This window comes from Rhinolophus sinicus, linkage group LG04, assembly GCF_036562045.2.
Source record: "Rhinolophus sinicus isolate RSC01 linkage group LG04, ASM3656204v1, whole genome shotgun sequence".
Classification (NCBI taxonomy): Eukaryota; Metazoa; Chordata; class Mammalia; order Chiroptera; family Rhinolophidae; genus Rhinolophus; species Rhinolophus sinicus.
Window position 1 is genome coordinate 161,936,353 of NC_133754.1, and position 23,390 is coordinate 161,959,742.

Below are 23,390 nucleotides of genomic sequence, written 5' to 3' on the forward strand. Positions count from 1 at the left end.
GATCTGAAGTCTCTTGTAAGTGTGGTCTACCAGCTTAGCTTGTAGTCATAGCAGTCATCTTCATGCAAATAAGATAGCTGCTATAACCTTGGGCACAGGTTTATTCTCCAAGCAGGAAAAAGAAATGAGGAATGAAGGAGGAAGGGATAGTGCTTATATATGAACTGTGGCATGAAGTGAGGGAGTTAGGGAAATACCGGTTATGTAGCTGAATACTTTGTCTCCCTGAACAAAATTGTGATTTCCTTATTAACTAAGAAGGGGAGAATAGATTCAAAGTAGGCAATCAACAGTGACTAGCACAATAACAAAACATTTAAAAATATACATTCATTAGCTTGTGACATTCATGGTCATTTGTTCTTATAAAACACTGTTGGAATTTTTCTATCAATATTTTTTCACATTTGTTGAACAGTTTTGTTGATAGCTAGCAAGGAACTAATCTCAGATATTGAAAGTTTAAGAAATGTAAGTGAAGAAAACTCTTAATTTTAGAAAATTCCTTCCACTGACTTTTTTTCCATGGCAAATGAGAAAGTGAAATTCTTATTTTATTTTAATGAAGGTACGCTCTAGTCTAGGACACCAGGTTTCCCTGAGGAATATGATTTGGGAATCAGTGATACTAATATTTATGTGTACTATTAAATGACGCATGTCTCTACTTTCACTAGTACTGTTTTCCTAGATAAGAACATTCTCTTTTTTTCTCTTGATTTTGATATAACCCACATGTTATGGGCAATTAAAACATTATTTTTAAATGTCTTTTCTAAATTCTGTATAATGATCCTTTATTAATTTTATAATCAGAAAAGAAGGCCTTACTAAGTTTTCAAGGTCAATGCAAGTTTTGCCATTTTTGACACAGCACCCTGTGCTTCAAATCTATTTTTATCTCCTTCTTGAAATTCCTAGAGCAATCATAGCCTGTACAACACAATTCTTCTCTTAATTATAGACTATTGAATTCATCACTAATTGTTCCATATGTTAGCAAGATCATAAGCTCCCTCTTGTGTATTTTCTGGTGTATCCCAAATTCTTAGCATAGGATTAGATACATAGTAGATACTTAATTGCTTCTGATCAACTAAATAATCACATTTAACATATTAACACACATGTAAATAACATGGATTTGATAGCAAGATGTGCATAAAGAAAAGCATGACTAATAACCAGTGTAATCAGAATTTCATGACTTTTACTCTTTCCTGTCAGTGTGGACCTCTAGCTCCCCCAGAATGCCTCCCCTTACCTCCAGGTTATTCTTGGATTCACCAAAGGGTGTTTCATGTGGGCTTACTCGTGTATCCTGGCCACTGCCCCATGGCATGTCTTTTTCTAATTGTGATGTTTGCTGCCTCTGCCGTTGTATAGTGGTACCTCCCCCTAGATATCAGGTACCTCAGTGCCTGATACTACTATCTCGTTGGCCTTGTGCTGTTCTGCCAGGTGTGTTGCTGATATGCTGGGGCTATTGAGGTGTCCCAACCCCCTTTCCCCCTATTAGTATATCTTCTTATGTGGGCATCAAAACAGAACTCTTTATATCTTGTTGCTTCAGAGCTTTGTGAAAGCCATTCTTGAGTCTCCTTGTAGCCCCTGTCGCTGTCATGATGGGCCTTTGGGGCTGGGCTGTGGGAGCAGCCTAAGCAATAGACAACCACTCCCTGTTTGGGGGACGTCTCCTGTCCAAGGCTTTGCTTATTGGGCCAGGCTTTTCTGCCTCACCTTAGTAAGGACAAGTATTCTCTTCAAATGTTCCTTAGTCCCTCATGCAAACATACTTGAACAGTCCTAGGTCTCCAGCCATATGTGAGTCTTAGTGGCAGGGATAGTTTAGGTTCTAGATCGAATCCCATTGTATTTTTAAAACATAACCAAGTAAAACATTACAACTCCAAGAATCTCAAGCCAGGATAGCAAGTCGTAACTCAGAGCATGATGTTGACCCACAGACAAAATGAAAACTTTACTTATTCTTGCTTTATATGTCTGGTTGTATTGGAACCCAGTGTGAACTTTAAGGATACAAAGAAAAGAAAAAAGAGAAATGCACTAAATTTTACTTCTGAAATTGTGCAATTCTTATTATTTCTGTGGCCCTAAAATTGGTTAAGCCCATAGTTGAGCAAAGAAAGGTATTATACATTCTTAACTTCTTTTCCAGAGAGGTTCTTGATTAACATTTAGTTAATCTTCCTTGAGTTTCACGATGTACATTAGACAGTAATTGGTACCAGACCTCATGCAAGTTCCCAGTAGGACTGTGAGTAGGTAGAAAACAAGCAAACCCCACATTTAGGATTGAGCTTTAAGAGCTCATTCAAGTAGTCAAGGGGGAAAGGGGCGACAGCAAAAATTGGGAGATGAGGAGAACTAAGAGCATAAAGCCTACATAGCCAAGGTGAAAGGAATTGAAAGATGGTCATCTGTGCCTGGAAAAGTTTGTGAAACAGTGAGAACAACAAAGCAGGGATATTAGTTTCCTGTTGTTTTATGTTTCTGCTCATGTCTTTATTTGTTTTTTTACATGTATGCTTAAACTTTAGAGTAATCCAATTCTGTGTACCTGAGATCCATTTAAGAAAAAAGGAGAAAAAATTTTTGTAACCTCTAGTTATATAGACATATACCTACCTTCATGCAGTGTTCGGTACTGTTGACTGTCAACGCCTTGGGTATTTTAGGTACTTGACAGCCAGCTCCTAGAAGGGTCAGCTAAGCGTGGGAGACCCAAGACACCATTGCAGAGCAGTGAGAACAGATGGGACAAAGAGAAGCAATGAAATGTCACTAGGACAGATGTCACTAGATATAGAACTTCCTTGACTCAGGCCACCGAGGAATCCTGCTTTGAAATCTAGAAGTGGTAGATAACCTGGGATGAGGGATTGCTGAAGAAGTGCTGTCTGAGATCTGCTTGCCAAGACCTCACCTTGACTAGAGCTGCAGGAGACCTTGTGCTCTTCCCCAAATCTCTCAGTTATTGAGGAGCAGTCAGAAGCTAGCTTAGGCCTCTCTGTGCCCAGACTCATGTGTTTACCACTATACTGGGATGGGTTTTGTAAACAATTATTTCTTTGCATAAAAACATTTTTTGTTGTCATTCCCATTTTCCATACGAAGATATGGAAATTGCTTTGTAGTGTTTTTTACCCAATCCCATGTGATTGGCAGCTTTGCTTAGCGATACCTTAAAGCAATTTCTGAGGTTTCCTAGAAAACTTAATTTGATGCTTCCAGAGCAAGACTGACAGTCTTGGAGCAGGAGCAGAAATGACCACAGAATGCTAGTGCTGTTGATTGGCTCTGCTTCCTGGGGTAAAATAAAATTAAATCAGTCATTAAAAAGTTTTAAGTCTGCTAAGATTTGAATCTCTTTAATTTTGTGCACGTACATGCTCCATATATGTGTGTGTGTGTGTGTGTGTGTGTGTGTACACACACACACACACACACATATACTGTATGAAATTCAGGTTCACTTTATAATTCTTTTGTAATTAAAAGAGTTTATTTGTCTGGAGTGAATAACGATCCCTCAAAATTTATTCTGGGTACCAAAAAAATTAAAATTCCATTTAGTTATTCGTTTTCCTTTTTTAAAAAATCATTTTTTACTTCTGAAATGATAACTGAATGTGCTTAAAATTTTTTATCATATACTATTTTATAGAAATAAAATAATACCCTTTAAATATTTGGTTTTTCATGGTTTTGAGCTTTGTATAAATGACATCATTCAGGATGTGACTTGCTTTTTCTTTCTTTTTTTAATTGAAGTTTAATTGACATATAACATTCTGTTAGTTTCAGAACAACATAATGATAACAGCATAATTCAGTGTGCAACATAATGATTAATATTTGTATACATTTTGTAGTTATTCTTGTTATCTTTAAAATTAGTAGCTATCACTAGAAAAATAATTAAAATATTAAGTAAAACAATAGTAAGGAGATTATCTTAAGATCTTAGGAGACCAAAATAGAAAAATTTTGTAGATTTACCTTTTAGAAATGTGAAATCCTGATACTTTGAGTTTTATTTTGGTTTGGGTTACTTATAGGCATAGTCTCATTGGGAAATCCTGAACATTTTGTGTTTTATAGAACTTGTGTTTTGTATCTTATGTCTTATTATACTTGTGGATGAGATGCTTAATATATTTCAGGGATTTTTTTCCCATTTATTTATATTTGTACATTTGGATACAAAAAGACAAATATATATATGAAACTGCTTTTCTTCTTTTACAGAATTAAATGTGAGGGAGTCTGATGTAAGAATTTGTGATGAATCATCATGTAAATATGGAGGCGTCTGTAAAGAAGATGGAGATGGTTTGAAATGTGCATGTCAGTTTCAGGTGAGGAAACCCAACCTATTTTGAAAATTTTCATATTTCTCATATTTTATAGTTCTGCATTCTTTAAAAACCTTAAAAGATCTTGAATCCCACAAGGAAGTTGGGTTCACAGCCCACGGATTCTTGTTTTGTTAGGTAAAGTGCTATTATTTGTACATTCCATGCTGCTTTGCTTGAACTAAGAGGACAGACTGGCAATAATAGATGTGAACATGCTTTGAAAAAGTATTAAAGTTCTATTCAAATATATGGTATAATTGTCATTGAAAGGAAATAAAGTACAGGTTGCAGTGGAGTCTCTTACTTAAAATGCTGACACTTTCCTTCTCTATCTAGGCTCTTTCCATTCCTTTCTTATTTGCTGCTGTCTCATCTCTTTAGGCCAAAGAACATGACCGCCTTGGTCCCTCAGGGTAGGTCAGGGTTAGAGATGGACCACAAAGGGAACCTCAAACTAAGAGCTTTGCTTCTCAGGTGCTGCTGTGTTCATTGTGATTCTGGTGTCTATAAAGAAGTAAAAAGAAAAGAAGCAAAATGTGCTACATTTCATTCTTTCTTTGTGTTTTATTTTGTTTGATTGAAGTATAGTCTGGCTTTAGAGTGTTGGTCACAAGATGGTTCCTGATTTAGAATTTGGGATGAGACAAAGAAGGAACTAGAATTTTTTCCCCACTCGTGATCGTGTTCTAATTTTACCCACCATTTGGATTTTAAGGGGAGGAAAGGGTACACAGATCAGGGATGAAAGCATAGGAGAGTCAGTATTTCCAGTAACTCTGTAACCTCAGTCAAGTTCCTGTATGATCCATCTGAAAAAGAAGGAATATTTCCTACCCTTTCTTACGGTATTGTAGTGAGAATCAAAATCAGAAAAGAGCTTGCATATTAAACCTCTTTGAAAACTATAAACTGTCATGTTTATTTTCGTTAAAAGAAGTGGCGAGCTGGTATATTATTGTCCAGTCAGAGAGCAAAAGGGACTTCACAATCCATTATTTATTCACAATAGCCACATTTGGCGCGGCTTAGCCACTTGTGTGCTCACCCCTACACGGTTACTCATGCAGTAGTCTGGCCAGTGTGTTGTGTCTGGCTGCCTGCCTCCTGCCCCAAACCCTTTCACAAGGGATGGTAACTGAAGTGGGCTTCTTTCCTTAAAAGAAAGTGTTGATGTGCGTAGTGTGCAAGCGCATATACCAAGATCGCATGAACTTTTACTTCTTTATGTTTTTCACATTAGATAATTTTTATTGATTTATCTTCAGGTTAGGTCAATAAATCCAGTGAGTTTTTTACTTCAGATATTTTGTTTCTAGAATTTATAGTTTCTATTCATCTGAAATTTCTTGTCTTTTCATTCATTGCAAGCATATTTTCTGTGAGCACAGATATTAGTGCTGCTTTAAATCTTTGCTCATTTCAACATCTGGGACATCTCAGCGATCATCTTTGTTGATAGTCTTTTCATTTTAGAGTGGATTGTGTTTTCCTGTTTTGGGTGTTTTTTTTTTTTTTTTTTGTATTTGAGTAATTTTGAAATTATCCTACACATTGTGAATGATAGATATGTTTTAGAGTGTTTGAATTGTTACGTTATTCTGAAAAGTATTGTCGTTTTTGAAACAGTTAAATTGACTAAACTCAAATGGCAAATTCTGTCTTCCCTTTTGTGGCAGCAACACAAATATCAGTTCATTTATTTTAGCCTTAGCTGGGCTATTTGGAGTCTGCCCCATGAGTGGCTCAGAAGTCAGCCAGAAATGTGGTCTGTTTATATACAGAATCTGGGACTTCCCTCTGACTCGCTCCTTTCTGGGATTTTCTCCCTCACTCTCCAGTGGCCCTGGTTGGCCTGAACTCCTTCCTCTGGTTCTACAACCCAGAAAGGTTGCAGGGTTTCTATTAGTGTTCTAGCCACCCTGTATCAGGAAGACTGGGACTCTTCTCCTCTTCCAACTGTTTTATATTTTCTGAGGTTAAATTCCTTGATGTGGAATTGTTGGGTCAGTGGGATACTCACGTGCAGATAAACATTTGCCAATGACGGTATGTTAGACTGCTTGTTTCTCCTCAGCCTGTTGATGGTGGATTTTGTCAATCTTTTTACGTTCTATAAATCTGAAAGGCAAAAAAAATTTTAATGTGCATTTGATTACCAGAGATACTGAAAATGTTCCATATATTATTGGCTACTTTTTTTAAAAATTAATACTTCGTATTCTTTGCCTGTTTTGGGATTATTTTTCTTTTTCCCTTATATTGATTTGTAAAGATGTATGTATGTATATGGGTATGTATGTGTATGTACGTGTATACATGATGTATAATACATTATTTGAGTACTTACATATTGTTTACAATGCTAAGCATTTTATATTCATTAACTGTTGTAAACATTTTATATGTATTATATATACGTTTATATAATTTATAAACTCGTGAGAATCTATGATGTTAGTACTGTTTTGATATTTTAAAAAGAGTAATTACGCCTATAGTAAATAACTTGAACAATATATAAAAATATATATGATGTAATGAAAAAAATGTGTTCCACTTCAGACTACCAGTTGCTCTTCTCAGAGGCAATATTTGTTATTTCTTGTATTTCCTTTAAGAAATATTTGTAGCTTATATCTTATACAAATATATGTGTGTTTAATTTCTCTTTTAAGTACTAAGTCACTTAATAGTACTTACTTTAGAACTGGTTCCTTTTCTGTTTATATAGATTACAGAAAAAGAATTCTGTATTTTAAAGAACTTATCCTGGTGTCATTTTCATTTTTTTTTGGATACAAAGTTTTAAATTTTCACATCATATTTATGTGTTTTTGTCTTTATGATTTTGTTTTTCATGCTTTGAAAATCTTTCCCTGCAACTCTTAAGATGATAAAGAAATCGCTTTCTTGACCTTTTAAACATACTTGAACAGCTAGAAAATCCTCTCATGCTCTGTCTGAATCCCTTGTGGGAAAGCGGGAAAGGGAAATAAAAGTTTGAAGAATTGAGGTCCGTGGACACTTATCCAGTGCTTACTTGTTGCAAGGCTAGATGCCGAGGATATAAAAATGTTTAAAGACAAGTTCCTTGCCTTGTAGGAGCAAACTGCCCAAGGGCTTCCAGCGTGATGTGATCCTGCTGCTGAGTGAATCTTCTTTTGATTACTTTACTTTCTTATAAGCTCATAAAGCTGTTCGAGTTAGACGTAGGTTCTTGCCAGTTTAAGAACAGTGACCTCATAAGCCCATTAAACATATGAAGATGCTTTAGCAAGATCTTTAGCTCCTTTAAAAAATTGGCTTATGATTCAGTGTGTTTTCAGTATTAATATAAGCTTCCTGGGATATAATTTTTTAACACATTTTAACAAATAATAACAGGATTTTAAATGAAGTCTAAAATTGTTTCTTTCTGTCTGTGAATAAGAGCTGCTGTATCTTGCCACATTATATAAACAAAGCCACTTTTATTCTGTATGAAGTAAAAATATCAATATTGCATCTTCCCATTAAAACTTGGGTAATATGCAAAGAGGAGTGGCTGCAACTTTTCTCCTGTTTTCTTTCTTTCTTCCTGTGTTTCTACCTGGAGTTCTCTGGACTATGTCTCTGTCTTCCAGAATTTATCAGTGCCTACTCCCACTAGGTGACATGCCCTCCTTCTTAGACGTTTGTGTTAGGGTTCTCCAGAGGAAACGGAACCAAGAGGGGTGTGTGTGTGTGTGTATACATATATGTACGCTCACATCCATACGCACATGAGAGAGAGAGAGAGAGAGAGATTGATTTACTATCAGGAATTGGTTCACTTAATTATGGAAGCTGAGAAGTTCCACAGTCTGTGAGCAGGAGGCCCAGGAGAGTTGGTGGCGTAGTTTCAGTCCAAGTCTGCAGATCTTAGAATCAGGTGAGTTTATAAAGTAAGCTCCATCTGAGTCTGAAGGCCTGAGAACTAGAAGACCCACATTCCAGTTCAATAGTTAGGCAGAAAGAATGAATTCTACCTTCCTCCACCTTTTCATTCTATTCAGACCCTCAGTGGACTGGATGATCCCACCCGCACTGGGGAGGACACTTACTCAGTTCACTGATTCAAATGCTAATCTCATCCTGAAGCAGCATCACAGACACATCCAGAAATAATGTTTAATCTGGTCACCCTGGGGTCCAGTCAAATTGACACATACGTTAACCGGTACAACCTTCTTCTTATTTAGGTATTCAGCATAGTTCCTGATACACACAGTAGGTACAGTAAATGCTTGAGTGGATGTGGTTCCAGAGCTGAACACTGCTGCACCTTTCTAAACTACTTCAAATCACATTCTTCCAGCTCAAGAGAAGGTATAGGGGAGAGTTCTTAACCTCCACCAAGGGTGGTGGTACAGAGGAGGCAGGCCTTAGGTCAGAGTCAGTGCCTACATCAGGAGTTGCATGTTGTTAAAATTGCCCCAATCCCTTAATTTTCCCCTAGCATGAGAGGTTCTTAAGAGAGACCCCGGGAAACAGACTGACCGAGGAACAGCAGGTCTACTTGTCCCATCTCATGCTCACTCCTAGGTAAGTGCTTGTTAGGTTGAATTTCAGGGACGTCGCCTGGACTATTTTAAGCTCCCTGCTCATTACCACCAAGTGCCATATAACTTGAGTGTGTAGTGGTTCGAGTACATCACTTGTGAGGAATTGTGGCTCTTCCACTTATTTAGCTATGACTCCAGGCAATTACTTAAAACTCAGAAATGAACATAAGAATATCCAAACCGGCTAATGTTTATTGAAAATATGCCATGGCCGGATATCAACGCTAAAGATGAATTTTTCTTGTTTAATCCTCATCACAACTTTGTTAGGTAGATACTGTTATAATCACTATTTTACAGATGGGGGAAATGACACTGGTGCTAGTGCCTAGTCACGTGAATGGTGGATCCAGGGTTTGAACTCAACATTTAGTTCAGAGCCTTAGCTCTAAGCACAAAGTCATGTGCTTCACGGGATTGTTATGATATTTAAATTAGATAGGACATTTAAAGTTGTAGCCAGTGTTTACCAGATAGAAACTCTTGAGTAAATGTTCGCTGTTATCTTAGAGATTCTCAGCCCTATTTTTATAATCAATCATTTATATTCCGTTTCTTTACTACTCTAATGAAATTCATAGATAATACAACCTACATAAACACATAATTAAAGAAATCAATATAATGTATAATGACACTAGAAGACAATATAGTAATCAGATGCTATATCTACTTCTAATGAATGCTTGGATTTAATAAAGATCAGCGCTATTGCATTCTAGAATGACTTGAAAACAAAAAAGTAGAGGTATGGTGGATGCTAGAATATTAGGATAAGTGATAGCTGAGCATGCTTATTTGTATATGGTAAGTCTTATCATGGTTCCTCTGTGAATGGCTAGAGAAGCAGTCAGGGATTGTATGGTACGTTTGTCTTTGTTGTGTGGAACCGTCATTTCCTTTGTAGTACGTCTAGCATCTTTGGAATCCATCTGCTAAATGACAGCATTCTTTTATTGTGACAACCAAAAGAACCTTCGTGGGGCACCCATGCCTAGGGGACAATGTTAGCACCTTTGAGAGTGTGCCTTTAGAAAGTCATTAAGCATTTGTTGAGCAAACAGTAGGGATGAAAAGTCCATAGACTTAGCACTGGACATCTTGAAGCTTAGGGTCTCCTTTGCTAGTTATGCATTATATATAATTACAAAGTAACATTGATTTGTGCAGACTTCATACAAGTTATTGTGTATTTTAAGGAAAGAGAATAAAGACATGTGATCCATGAAAAATCAGAGCAATATAGGAGGGCTTCCTAAAGTAAAATTTTAATTTTAATTAAAGCTGATGTAGGAGTCTGCTGATAATGTACAACAAGTCAACTTGGTTATAAAATATTATATTAGAAATTGTTCTTACCAGTGCTTGACCTGTGGTAGCATGTCATATTTATGGTTCATAAAGTAAATCCACCACTTAAATGATAAAAGTAAATCTTGTTCATTGGAGAAAATTGAGAAATATGGAAAATCATGGAACTAAAAAACCATGACAAGTAATGTGAAAAATTTATTGATGTTTTCTTCCAGGATTTCCTTTATGAATATTTATTTTTTCTAAATAATTGAGATTATATATGTAATTTATTTTTTTGCTGTATTTTTATTTATATAATTATATTATTTTAAAAATTTGCATTCAGTTTTGTGGACTAGATAATACCTTTAAAAATGGTGCAAAATTCTCATAAGTTATATATGTGGTATTGCTTGATTTTCACCTAACATTATGCTATCTTTTCCTGTCACATGGTATTCTTTTAAAAGGTAATTATCAAAGGCTGCGATATTAATTCCTCGAACAGATATAACATGCTTTAATTAAGCATTACCTTGTTGGATATTTAGGTTGTTTCTATGTTTTTGATGTTAATAAATTTCTGTTTGAAATGGCTGTAATAAACTTTTGTCTACAATTGTTTCCTTTATAAAAATCCCTAAATAGGTAATTCTGGATCAAAAACTGCATCTCTTTTTCAGGACTCTTGAAAATGTATTGCTAAAATATGTTCTCAGAAAGTTGAACTGTGGATGGACCTAGAAAGTATTATGCTGAGTGAATATGTCAGACAGAGAAAGACAAATACCGTATGATTTCACTTATATGTGGAATCTAAACAACAAAATAAATGAACAAATAAAACAGAAACAAACTCAGATACAGAGAACAAACTGATGGTTGCCAGATGGGAGGGAGGTTGGGGGAATGGGTGAAAAAGGTGAAGGGATTAAGAAGTATTAATTGGCAGTGACAAAATTGTCAGGGGGATGTAAAGTACAGCATAGGGAATATAGTCAATAATATTGTAATAACTATATATGGTTGCCTAATAACTAATATTGTAATAACTATATATGCAGTCTCATTTTTATAGATAGGTAGGTACTAGATTTATAGGGGTGTCATTTTGTAAGGTACATAAATGTCTAACCATTATGCTGTACATCTGAAACTAATATAATATTAAATATCAACTGTAATTGAAAAAAACGTTGAATCAATTTAGGTTACACAACAGGCATATTGGTATGCCTACCAAATTGAAATTTTTGTCTGTTTAATAGCCAATTTTATAAGTTAAAAGTAGCATCTCATTTTAGTGTACAACTCTGATTACCAGTGAAAGACAGCATTTTTAATACATTAATTGACCACTTGTAATTTTTTTTGTAAATTTGTCTTTTGTCCATTTTTTATTAATTTATTATCTATTTTTTAGTAATGATAATAACTTGTGCTATGTTGTTATATTTCCCCCAGATTTTAAAACTTCAGTTGCTTATGATATTTTTGACATTTGGAAGTTTTAAAGTTTTTTAAACATATAGGTCCGGGGTCATTTCTCCAACTTCACCTTTTTTCCTTCTTCATCTGTCTTATTTTACTCATCCTTCAAGGCCCAGTTCACATTTTACTTTCTCTGAGAAGGCTTTTCTTGGATACTACAGCTTACAGTAATAGGTATTAGATATTATACGTATCATCTTATAGTTTTGATTTAGTACACAAACTAGCTTTAAGATGTATACATACATATGCATATATATCTATATATGTGTGTGTGTGTTTTTCTTTCTATTTGTATGGCTCTCTAACAAGATTGTAAGGTCTCTGAGAAAAGAGATCATATATTTTTTTGTGTCTTCTATAGCATTTACCTTGGGACTTTGTGTGCTAGAGGCATTGAATACATGAATTTTGATTATAATAAAATGACATTTCATAATTAGTACTCATTACAAATATTGCCAAGAATTTCCTCTTAACATTATCTCATTGAATCTTTATAGCAAGCAAATGAAGTAGATAGGATAGGGATTTGCAGTCTCATTTTTATGGATAGTTCATAGTTATTTTTATTATGAATATGAATAAAGGTATGACAAAATAAAATGACTCTTCTTTGTTTAAAACCAAATGAAAGAACAGACTATTCTATATTAGAAGGATGTTATAATACTATGGTATTGCATTCATGAATATGAAATAAACTATTAGTATTCATTTCTAGTTCTGAGAATTTATTTTTGTTTCCTTTGCAGTGCCATACAAATTACATTCCTGTCTGTGGATCAAATGGGGACACTTATCAAAATGAATGCTTTCTCAGAAGGGCTGCTTGTAAGCACCAGAAAGAGATAACAGTAGTAGCAAGAGGACCATGCTACTCTGGTATGTTGTGTTGTTCTTCGGAATAAATGTTAGAAATAAATGTTAGTGTGGCCGGCCCCACCCTAAGGTCTGATGTGTCAGCTAAACAAGACACTTCAATCAGGTATGACATAGATTACCTTCCAGAAGCTGAGGACAAAGGCCAGACCTCTCTTTGGCAAGACCAAGTTCTTTTCCATACACTAAACAAGTAGAGGCTTGGTGAAATTACTGTGTTCTTAGGCCACTTGACTACCATTTGATGTGGTTCTTATATACTTCTTTAAGTACATTGCGTTTCAGAGACTTGATTTAGAGACTAACAAGGAATATGGAGTTCTTGACAACCCCACATTAATTCTGCATCTTTGTGAGGCATCTATGTTTGAGACACCAACTGCTCTGATAGGCAGTGAATGTTAAACATTAAAAGGCAGAGTGGTAGATTAGAAAGAGCCCTGGCACTCAGGCTAAAAGACCTGCCTTTAATGTCATTCCAGCTCTTATTTACTGTATGTCTCTGGACAAGTCACTTAGCTTCTTTGAGTCCCAATTACCTACATGGTTAAATGGATATCATTTCCTGAGGTTGTTAAAGGAGGATTGAGTGAGCTAAGCTATAAGGTGCTATATTGATCTTGTTATTTGCAGGGTGGGCCAGTGTTGGTCATGTCATTTGACCTTTGATTTGTTCTGTTCCCTGTGCTAGAAGTAACATTCTCTTTTGCTTACTTGAAAACACCTTTCTTATGCTTTATGATTGAGTTTAAGCCTTTCCTCCTCTGTGAAATCTGTCTTCTGTGGCATCTCCTGGCAAAGTTTGTTCACACTTTGTGCATATTTCTATGCATGTAGCATACCTTATTTCGTTTATCTGACATCTCTCTCTCCAGCCAGATCAGTTGTTTCTCCATAGGAAGAGAGTGCGCCCCGCCTAGGGAATTGTCATAATTCCAGGGGTGGAGTGGAGTTGAGTGGGAGTGGGAGGTGAGTGTACAGTGAAAATATAATCTACATGAAGAACTCAACCTCATTATCAACAGTCACTGTTACCGAGCAAAGGCTCGCTGCCTGACATGCAGAGTAGCAGCCAGTGCTATGACATCAGCTTTTGAGGAAAGAAAGGGCTTTATTGTGAGGTGGACCAGCGAGGAGACATATGAGGCCCGGCTCATAGCTGTCTCCCTGATTGAGGGCTGGGGTGGAATTTAGGGGTTAGGGCAGGACGCGCTGGTCTACGGAAGGTCTGGCAGGCTTCAGCACCCGATCCTCCTGGACAGCACACTCTTTGCTTCTGAAAGGGTTCCGGTGATGGAGTCCTGTCCAATCCCAGCTCTTTGGTTCCTTGGGGGAGCATGAAACTTTGGTTATGGGTGTTATTGAAAGTCAAAATTCTCTCCTCTGTACGTGTTTTGGCAGATGACTTTCTTTGGTTTTGTTCTGTTGTTGCTGAAAACAATTCAGTGTTTGGTTAGAAACAGGATAAGACCAGTTTGAGCTGGTTCTGCAGTTACAATATTTAATTTATTTTGGAATTTATAAATGACACTAAAAGAAGGTGTGAAATACGATATTTTAAAAAATTGGACATGGGTTGAAAAAAAGATTGGGAGTAAGTATATCGTGCACTGGGACTGTCTTATTTATTAATTTATTCGTAGCATTTACCACGTTGCCTAGCACATAACATGTACCCAACCCAGTCAGTGTATGTGAATAGAAGGAAAAAGGGAGTGTTTTCCTAAGGAAATTATGGTCATAAAAACAATTTAAGTTGAAGTCCATTCATCCTTCTTTTTTATCATGCTCTTTCAGTCTTTCTTTTCTTCTTTACTACTCAGCGAAGATATATTTTTTTTATGATTGTTTAATTAAAATTGAATGTAATTTAAGACTTTCTATACAATCCCATGAAGATTTTGAAATGCGTACTACATAAAATATGTATTTTCCCAAGTCTCCCTGTTTCTGCCATATCGTGGGAATTTGATTACTGTCTGAAGGAGCTTGAAGGGAGGGAGCTGTACTGTTATGGGTGTTGTCTTTCCCACTCTGTTTGAAGAACTGGAGTGGGTTCTCTCGGATATACTCTCCCTGGGAAGTGCTGGATAAAGCATCAAGTTCTTTGCTTGCCATCTCTGCTTTTTCACTGCTGTGTGTTACTGATACTGCAGCATTACTCTGTTGTCAACATGCTCTGTGTCATATGTTGGTTCTTTTAGGATTATAAAGTAAACATTCTACATTCATTACATTTTAGTCTGGTTTCTTGCTGGGAACTTTGAGAGAGGCTCTTTAATTTCACTCGTGACAAGTCTTCCACCTACATTTTGGTGAGATTCCTCCTGGTTCGGTTTCCTAGAGGAAGTTAAAAATGATTAAAGATGCCCATCAGTAATATGAAAACCTCAACCCTGAGGTTGTTCGGGGGCTTTTTAAAACTTTCGGCTTCAGATTTTTATCCATATATTTCATTAAGAAGATTTTTGGAGCAAGACCCAAAGCTCTTTTTTTCCCTTTATAATAAAAGCAGCTTATTCATTATTCCTCTCAAGCTCTAACAAAATTAAATTTTTCTTCTACCTTTTAAGTGAGTTAATTAAAATATTTTCTATTTAGCCATTTGCTTTACAATATTTATTGATCTTTACTCTGTGCAAGGCACCTGGATACTTCCCGAATGGGCTACAGTGGTGTATGAGGTATAGATGATTATGTGTCCAAGGAACTTATATTTGGAGAAAAAGGCACAAAATAGGTATATAAAAATAAACTGTTAAAAACTCATAGACACAGACAACAGTTTAGTGGTTACCAGAGAGTAAGGGGGGTGAAGGATGATAGAAGAGGGTAAAAGGGGTCAAATATACGAGTGGTGATGGAAGGAGAACTGACTCTGGGTGGTGAGCACACAATCTGATATATAGATGATGTATTACAGAATTGTACACCTGAACCTATGTAATTTTACTAACCATTGTCACCCCAATACATTTAATTAAAAACGATAATAAAATAAACTGTTAGATATCAAAAAAAAAAATGAGAAAAGGACTCCATGAGAATGGGTATCTCAGTTTGATTTTTGATAAAAAAATTTTACTGTTTGATAAATGAAATTCGCAGGAAAAGTGTTCATATTTACTCTTGGTTTTTGTTTTTTTCCCTCAGATAATGGCTCTGGATCTGGAGAAGGAGGTAAGTTTGAAGTACCCCTTAATAGGCTTTTGTTTTCTTTACTTTTTAAAAATAGCTTTATTGGGGTAAAATTCACATGCCATACAATTCGCACATTTAAAGTGTACAATTCAATGGCTTTCAGTATGTCCAGAGAATTGTACGTTCATTACTACAGTCAATTTTAGAACATTTTCATTACATCAGAAAGAAACCCTGCACCCCTTTGCCATCACCCCTAACCTAGCTCTGTCTCCCTTAACCTGGGCATTCTGTTTCATGCAGTTATTTTTCACTAAAGGTTTGTTGTCAGATGAAGAGGACAACTCCTGTTAAGCTCCTGTTAACTTGAGGTTGCACTATCTTGAGGAAAAAGTTCAGGGATGACAGTTATGGCTTAAAAAAAAAAAAAGATTAAAATGGTCAACAGTACAATTTGATTTAAATGGACATGTTCGAGCAGAAGCTTCATGATCATGTGGGAAGGATCCGATCATAAGTTTTAGATCTTCGCGCTATAAAGGATTTTCAGAGATCATGTGGTCTAGCCCCCGTGGTTAGATATTCAATTAGGAAACTGTCATTGTTACTATGTTAAAGACGTGGAAGTTATTCTCAAGATTTGCTTATATAGTACAAATACTGGATGCCTTGCTCTGCAGATGTAAGCTGACGATTTTTTTAGGGAGTGTGAGTTAGAAAGGCTGAGTGGTTTACTCAGATCAATACACAAACATTAGTGAGCTCATCACAGTGATTGTATGACTTAAAGGTCTCATGATGTTCCTGAGGCCTTAGGTACAATTCCTTAGGGTTATGATCTGGAATCTGTCTGGGAGTTCATGAGAATTGGGGGAGGATTTCTACCTAAAATGTAGGTCCTGCCCTGCACAGGAGAAGCCCAGGGCCCTAAAAATTGGAAGTTTGGAAGTATTACCAAACAGACATGTTAGGTCTGTGTACTTTCCTTTTAACACGTTCCCTACTGATTGACACCCCCTGAGCAAGGTGTTCTTTCCCAAACCAGATTGAGAAATTTCTGGACTAGACTGTAACCCGTAAACTGGCCTCAGAACTGATCTCCCTGCCCAGTTTGAGGTTATTGGAACAGGGTCCACTCTAGTTGAGACCCACAAATGTAGGGTTTCCTAAAATGTGGGATGTGAACTGAGTTGGGGGCTGGTGGTAGGCACTGTGTGTTTTTTTTTTTTAGCTGGATCATAGGCGTGCCACACACTTCTGCATCACAGGTATTTTTGTGGCAAAGCAGAAAAAGGGGGGCAAGTTCTTTGTAAAGAGACCCCTTTTTAAAATTTGGAGATTAAAAAAAAACAACTGTGGAATTCGTTGTTATGCAACTAGAAAGGCAGGGGTGAAACTGATGTGAGGAAAAGGTGACAGTTATACTCTACTGTGTTTAATCACTTATTTGCTAACCAGCATTGCACAGTCTATTGCAATAGCGAAATCACTGGACTAAAATTATGGCTCATATTTTTATGTTTATCCTCTCTCTTAAATGATGTTTGTTATATAGTAATTCTTTTAAAGGCAATTAATTATTAAAACCTACCATATTGTTCCTTTGTGCATAGGTTAAGAGATTATTATTATTATTATTATTATATTGCTAGCACCAATATTTGTTTTTCTCACAGAATATGTTGTACTCAGAAATGTATTGGCAACATTTTTGGACTCAGGCACTGATAAATTTTGGAAGTTACTGTTTTCAAGAGCTCGGGTGCATTTCCCCCAGAAATAGAATAATAGCTGCTGAAAACATGAAGCATATCGGGAAAGGATCCCGACTTTTGGTTGAAAATTTAATTTTTCTTTTTAAACAGAAGAGGAAGGATCAGGGGCAGAAGTTCACAGAAAACACTCCAAATGTGGACCTTGCAAATACAAAGCTGAGTGTGATGAAGATGCAGAAAATGTTGGGTAAGTTGACTGAGGAGGAAAAGGGATAAACTTAATTTAGAGGCTAATCATCAGCATTATTATACTGTAGAAAGGTATCATTTAGCTGCTTCTGTATGTTTTGTGTTTTTCTTCTAAATTTTTTTGTTTAATGTTAGCCTGTTGACTTATCTCTTAAGTTGGTATAATACTATAGTTATTTAAGTGAGTTTAAGTGTTATATTTTAGAATGAGAACCCATTTATAATTTTTTTGGTTTATACCTCAGCCTTTTTTTTTCAATTGATAGTTTTATATATTTTATACCAAGGGCTAATTTGATTCATCGGAAATATTCTTATTCTGAATTATCCTACGATTATACTTTCCACTACTTTGAATAATGCATAGTTTCTTCTTAACTGCGTTTTTACAAAAAACCTTCTCATATATTTCAAAGTACTAAAACATCTAGAACTGTTTCAAAATTTTAGGTTACAGCAAGTACATACTATATAATAAGCACAATTTATTTCTAGAAATCCCAGTTGCACAGACTGGCATTGTATTGTTTTATTTTCTCACTCATGTTCAGCCTCAGGTGGGTTTTATAGCTGGACAGCCTCGTTTGTCCAATTTCCCATTCACTCCCTGTAAGAAATAGTAGTGTGGGGTGGAATAACAGTAACATCGTCAACAGTCATGTCTGTTTCTTCCATTCATCAGGTTCCTGTTCATTTATTCCCAGTCTCAACCTTCTTTCATTTCCCTGTGGTGCTTGCCTTTTGCAAAGCTTCTTCTAAAAGCTTTCAATGCTGACTTCAGGATCTCATGGCACAAATGGATATTCACTTTCTCAATTTCCCCTTAGTGCCTATTTTAAAACACTTATTTTAATAAAGATTTGCTCTTCCTTATTTATACAAACGAGTATTTTCATTTTGTATTTTTCAGTCCTATGTTTTATTCAGCCTTAAGTGCATATTGGAGCCGTCCATTGAGCAGTAGTAATATGTTCAATTAGCATTAATGCCCAAAGTGGGTTTTACAAATTAGGATCACACCATTTTCAGTATTATGTAATGTTCAAAATTAGCTATTTGGATGGCACTTGGTGAAATTAATGTCTGATAATTTACTTGGTATATATTTCAAAGTAGGTGAGAATTGGCAAAAGACCAGTAAGTTCAGTAAAATGTGAATTCAGCAAAACCTGAATTTGCTCTCTTTCTGCATGGTGGTCCTTGGATTGACATGTGTCCATCCATTTCAATGAGTGGTTTGATTTGGAAGAACATGCTTTCCAAAGTAGATATTAGTGTGTAGGATGAGAGAAATGAGCAATACAGACTTGCAGAGAGGACAGATAATAGATGCTATGCTCTCTTCTCACTTTATACTAATGATACGGTCTGGTGAAACACCATTTTGTGCGTGTGTGTATTTTTGTAGAGATTTACTTCTTTCTAGTGTTTTTCCTCAGAACTGTTTTATAATACTGTTCAGGGTCAAAATAGCTGTCAGTGATTGATTGGCTTGGTCTGTTGATCTGTTTTTATTCCTTTGACAGTACCTCTATTCAGTCCTATTTTATACATTTCTTTGCTATCATTTTTATCCCGTAATTGAAAGGGATCTTTTGTTTAGAAGGAGAACAGACTCCATCTAGTCTCAGCGGCTGCCCCAAATGTGACAGCTATATGTGTAACATACACACCTTTCTGCGAACACCTCCTCATGATATAATAGGCAGCCTATGTACTCGATTCATTTTTTTGTGTTTATTTCTTTGAGAGCCTGCAACCACGGTTCTTGCAGATACAGGCTCTAAGCATAAGGGAGTGGGGAGCGCAGACCAGGGGCGGGCTTACCAATAGTAAGGAACATGCAGGCTGAGGAGCCACCTGACGAGCACATAGATGGGACAGGCAGCCAAGTCCAGGCCAGGAAAGTAAAGCAATAATAGGAGAATGTTAAGAAAGCAGTTGGTACCTGTACCTAGACAATAAGGGGTTAAGCGACAATGGTGGTTCTTACTATGGAGAGAGACAAAAGGAAATTTTACGATTATCTAACCTTTTAGTCCGTAACACATTTATTACCGATTGGGGTTGGGTTTAACAGTTTAAATGGTTATTGTAATTTTTTTTTTTTTTAACTTTTAGATGGGCCATAGTACCAAGAAAGCTCTATGAAGTTTCTGTAATTCCTTCAAGGCACCTTCTGTGTACTTTTTATGGTTGCTACCAGGTGAATAGTAACACGTTTATCTAAGAGTAATTTTGACTCAGCCAGCTAGACTTTTTATGTATAGAAAACTGAGAGATGCTGAAATACGACATTAGCCATTAAGCCTTGATTTTTATATAAAGACCTATTCTTTATTAAGATGTTATATAATTTTTTATTAAAAGATAAAATTTTGGTTGTTAAATACAAAAGGTCTTAGTTATACACCAGGTATTCATATCATGACTTATTATAAACTCTACCAGAGTCAGAGAATGTTAAGGTTGAATAGGATCTTAAAATTTATCTTCTAGTCTAATCATCTTACTTTACAGATGAGAAAATTGAGGACTAAAGTTAGGAGGGTTTTATGAGGTGGATTCTCCAAAGTTCTAGTACAGTTTTTCTTACTATCTGCCTCCCTGTATTTGTCTTTTTTATTCCTTAGAAGGAAAGCTGTTATCTTTTTCCTACTTTGTAGACTGCTGCTTGATGATTTTTCAAAAAACAGTGCCCTCTTCTTCAGCCTGGTCCCTCCTGTGAATTCTTTACTTCCTTATCATCTCCTGGTCACTCTGAGTACTACGTGCTTCTAAATTCTGTTTAGTTTTTATCTAGACCACCACATGCCAATTTATTGGTTTTTTTATCAGTGACTTTCAGACTTTTTTGACCACAGCTCCATGTAAATGTAAGCAATACATTTACTCTGTGACTCAGCACTTATGTACATATATACATGGTAATAATACATTAAGTAAAACAAAAATCTATGAAATGATACTTACCTTTATTAAATGTAGTGTATTCTAATATTTTCTATCTTATTTTCTTAAAACGTGCTGGTAGTGAATCACTAACTTGACTTCATAATCCACTAGTAATTATGACATACAGTTTGAAAAATATTACTCTATAATATAACTAATAAATATGATATTTCGTGTTATACTCTTAGGTATGGGTATTTATTTAACAATGTTTTATCTTTTCTTCATTTTGAAATGTCTTTCCTGTCAGAAGAAATGTTATATAACCTATCTGGTTTCCACAGGGCAGCTAAAATCTTTCTCTAGCTTTAAAAACCTTTTTCTCTTTTTCTTGCTAATAGTTTTAAAACATCTGGCATTTGGGGAAAGGGACACGTGGTACCATGTAGGTTAATTTTCTGCTACCGTGTTTTCCCGAAAATAAGACCGTGTCTTATATTAAGTTGTGCTCCAAAAGACGCATTAGGGCTTATGTTCAGGGGATGTCATCCTGAAAAATCATGCTAGGGTTTATTTTCCGGTTAGGTCTTATTTTCGGGGAAACATGGTAGTAACAAAAGTGCTAAGTTTTTATTTAGCTACTTAAATGGAAATAGATTTAAATATAGTCTTCTTATACAGAATATACAGAACATATTTAACAATATTAATGTTACATATTGTATAGTGTGTTACTGTTTCCAGACATTATTACATGAATTATTTTTTCAGCTTTTTATGGCAGTTCTGTCTGGTGGGTAGGGCAAGGAAGTATGATCCTGATTTTTACAGGAAAGGCTGTGGTAAGAGGAGGGTAAATGGCTTGTAATTAAGCAGCAGAACCAGAACCCAGGTCTTAAGAAGAGGGATTTACCCGTTATGTTGTACACACACGTGTGATAACACCATGATATTCTCAGAGGCCACTAATGTTCTTAGTGGCTTAAGGTTCCATTCTGCTTTGGGTTTTGGATTTTTGTTTCTGGTTTTTAAAAATAATTTTTCTTCTCCCATGTCAGGCTCTTTGCTGCTTCTGAGTGCTGTTCAGTGTGCCTTGTCAGTCAGCCTGACTATAGGCGACCCAAACTTTTGATTTGCTTCTTTGCTTCCCTGGAATAGGAAACACAATGCTTGTAGGAACTGTATCTAATGTAAGAACAAATTCTAAATATAAAATCAGAGTACATAGGTTCTTCGGAGTGAAGCGCATGAACTTTATTAATTACATGTATTGTATCTCCCTTGTCTGTTCAGTGGCTATTTTAAATTTTTTATCATTTGAATTATTTTTGCTTCTGAAAAGCTTTTCCACTTCTTCCCTCCTGAAGCACACTGTGTCTCTCCAGTGACACTGGGCTTTCCATGGCTATCGTCATTAACGCTTACCTTTTGAATTTATATTCAGGGTAAGGTAGTTGAGGTTCCAAAAAATTTGACTCCCAAATAGGTGAGGTTTCAGGATTCCATGGTGACCATTGTGAAACACAGTGGATAGACTCTCTACTTAGTCTTAAAAGTTGCAAACAGTACCTGCTTTATAAGAAGTTGTATTTCTTAAACCATATATTCTTAGCCACCCCTCTTTTTCTAAACAGTATTTCTAATCTGTCCAATGCTGACGTTTTTGCTGCAAGATAGTCATGAGCCATTTGTCTGGACAGTGGGGCCAAGTAATCACAGAGCTCCTTTACCTCAGTACCTTTGAAATATCTGTCAATTCCGTGCCTACGAGTGGTTTGAGGAGGCAGTCTATAGCATCATCAGGCATAATGTCATCACAGGTGAGGTATAAACAAATCCTCAGATTATTTCTTTGGACTTTGTCTGCCCTGCATTTTATGGAAATAGTTCCTGCTTTTCATCCTCTTTGATGTCAGTCTTGTTGGAGATACTTTTCCTATTTTGTCCCCTGAGGAATGGAAGACCTCTGAGTTGCTCAGAGAGTCATGTAAGTGTGCCGTATGACAGACAGCGTTGATAAGCAGTTAACCCACCTGCTGGACAGCTCTGCCCTTTTTAGTGACCATTTTCAGTTTTGACACAGATTGCTGGTCAGTATCACAGTCTGATGAGTCTCTCCCTCAGAAGGTGCAGTGAAATCTTTTTCCCGTTGAAGCAGAGAAAATCTGTGTTCTCCATTATGGTCTGTTTTCTGGGAGCCACATACACTTTTTTTAAAAAAAGAACCAAAGAGGTACCCTTTCTACCATTATCTACTTTTCTATTCTTATTTCCTCCTAATCAGAGATGACAATAACTTTCATCATTTAGCATTGCCTTACTCTGGGAATATAGGATAGCAGACATTTAAAACGACTTAGGTTTAATAAATTCCTTCCAGGGCCCCTTAGATTATAATGGAAAAGTAATTGTATGCTGTTCTTTTCCTTCTGATAACAGGAAATAAACACCATCAAACTTTATTTTATGTGAAATATAAATTGGATGTTAGCAATGACAGGCTCCTTTGTCCAAAATTGTGTTCTTACAGGTCTACACAGCTGCCAATAACGGTTTCCTTTGAGAGGTGTGTTTTGCACACGCAATTTCCCTGTAACCTCTTGCTGTTTTCTGAATGCTCTGTTACTCTTTGATACTGTCTCTTATTTCTTCTGCCTGGAGTCCCATTCCTGTTTATCTACTTGTTTAATTCCTACTCTTCCTTCTAGACTTGGATGAAGCGTGACTTAGGTCAGAAGTCCGCAAGTACCTCTTCT

The 23,390-nt window shown here is 36.1% G+C and overlaps 1 protein-coding gene across 1 annotated transcript in view; it reads left to right on the forward strand.

Moving 5' to 3' along the window:
• Positions 1-23,390, forward strand: part of TMEFF1 (transmembrane protein with EGF like and two follistatin like domains 1) — a 70,860-nt gene that overhangs the window by 17,538 nt on the left and 29,932 nt on the right. The window contains exons 2-5 of the mRNA XM_019729236.2: positions 4,273-4,382; positions 12,508-12,637; positions 15,788-15,814; positions 17,641-17,737. Coding sequence (XP_019584795.1) covers positions 4,273-4,382; positions 12,508-12,637; positions 15,788-15,814; positions 17,641-17,737 — 364 coding nt within the window. The remainder of the gene's footprint in view (positions 1-4,272; positions 4,383-12,507; positions 12,638-15,787; positions 15,815-17,640; positions 17,738-23,390) is intronic.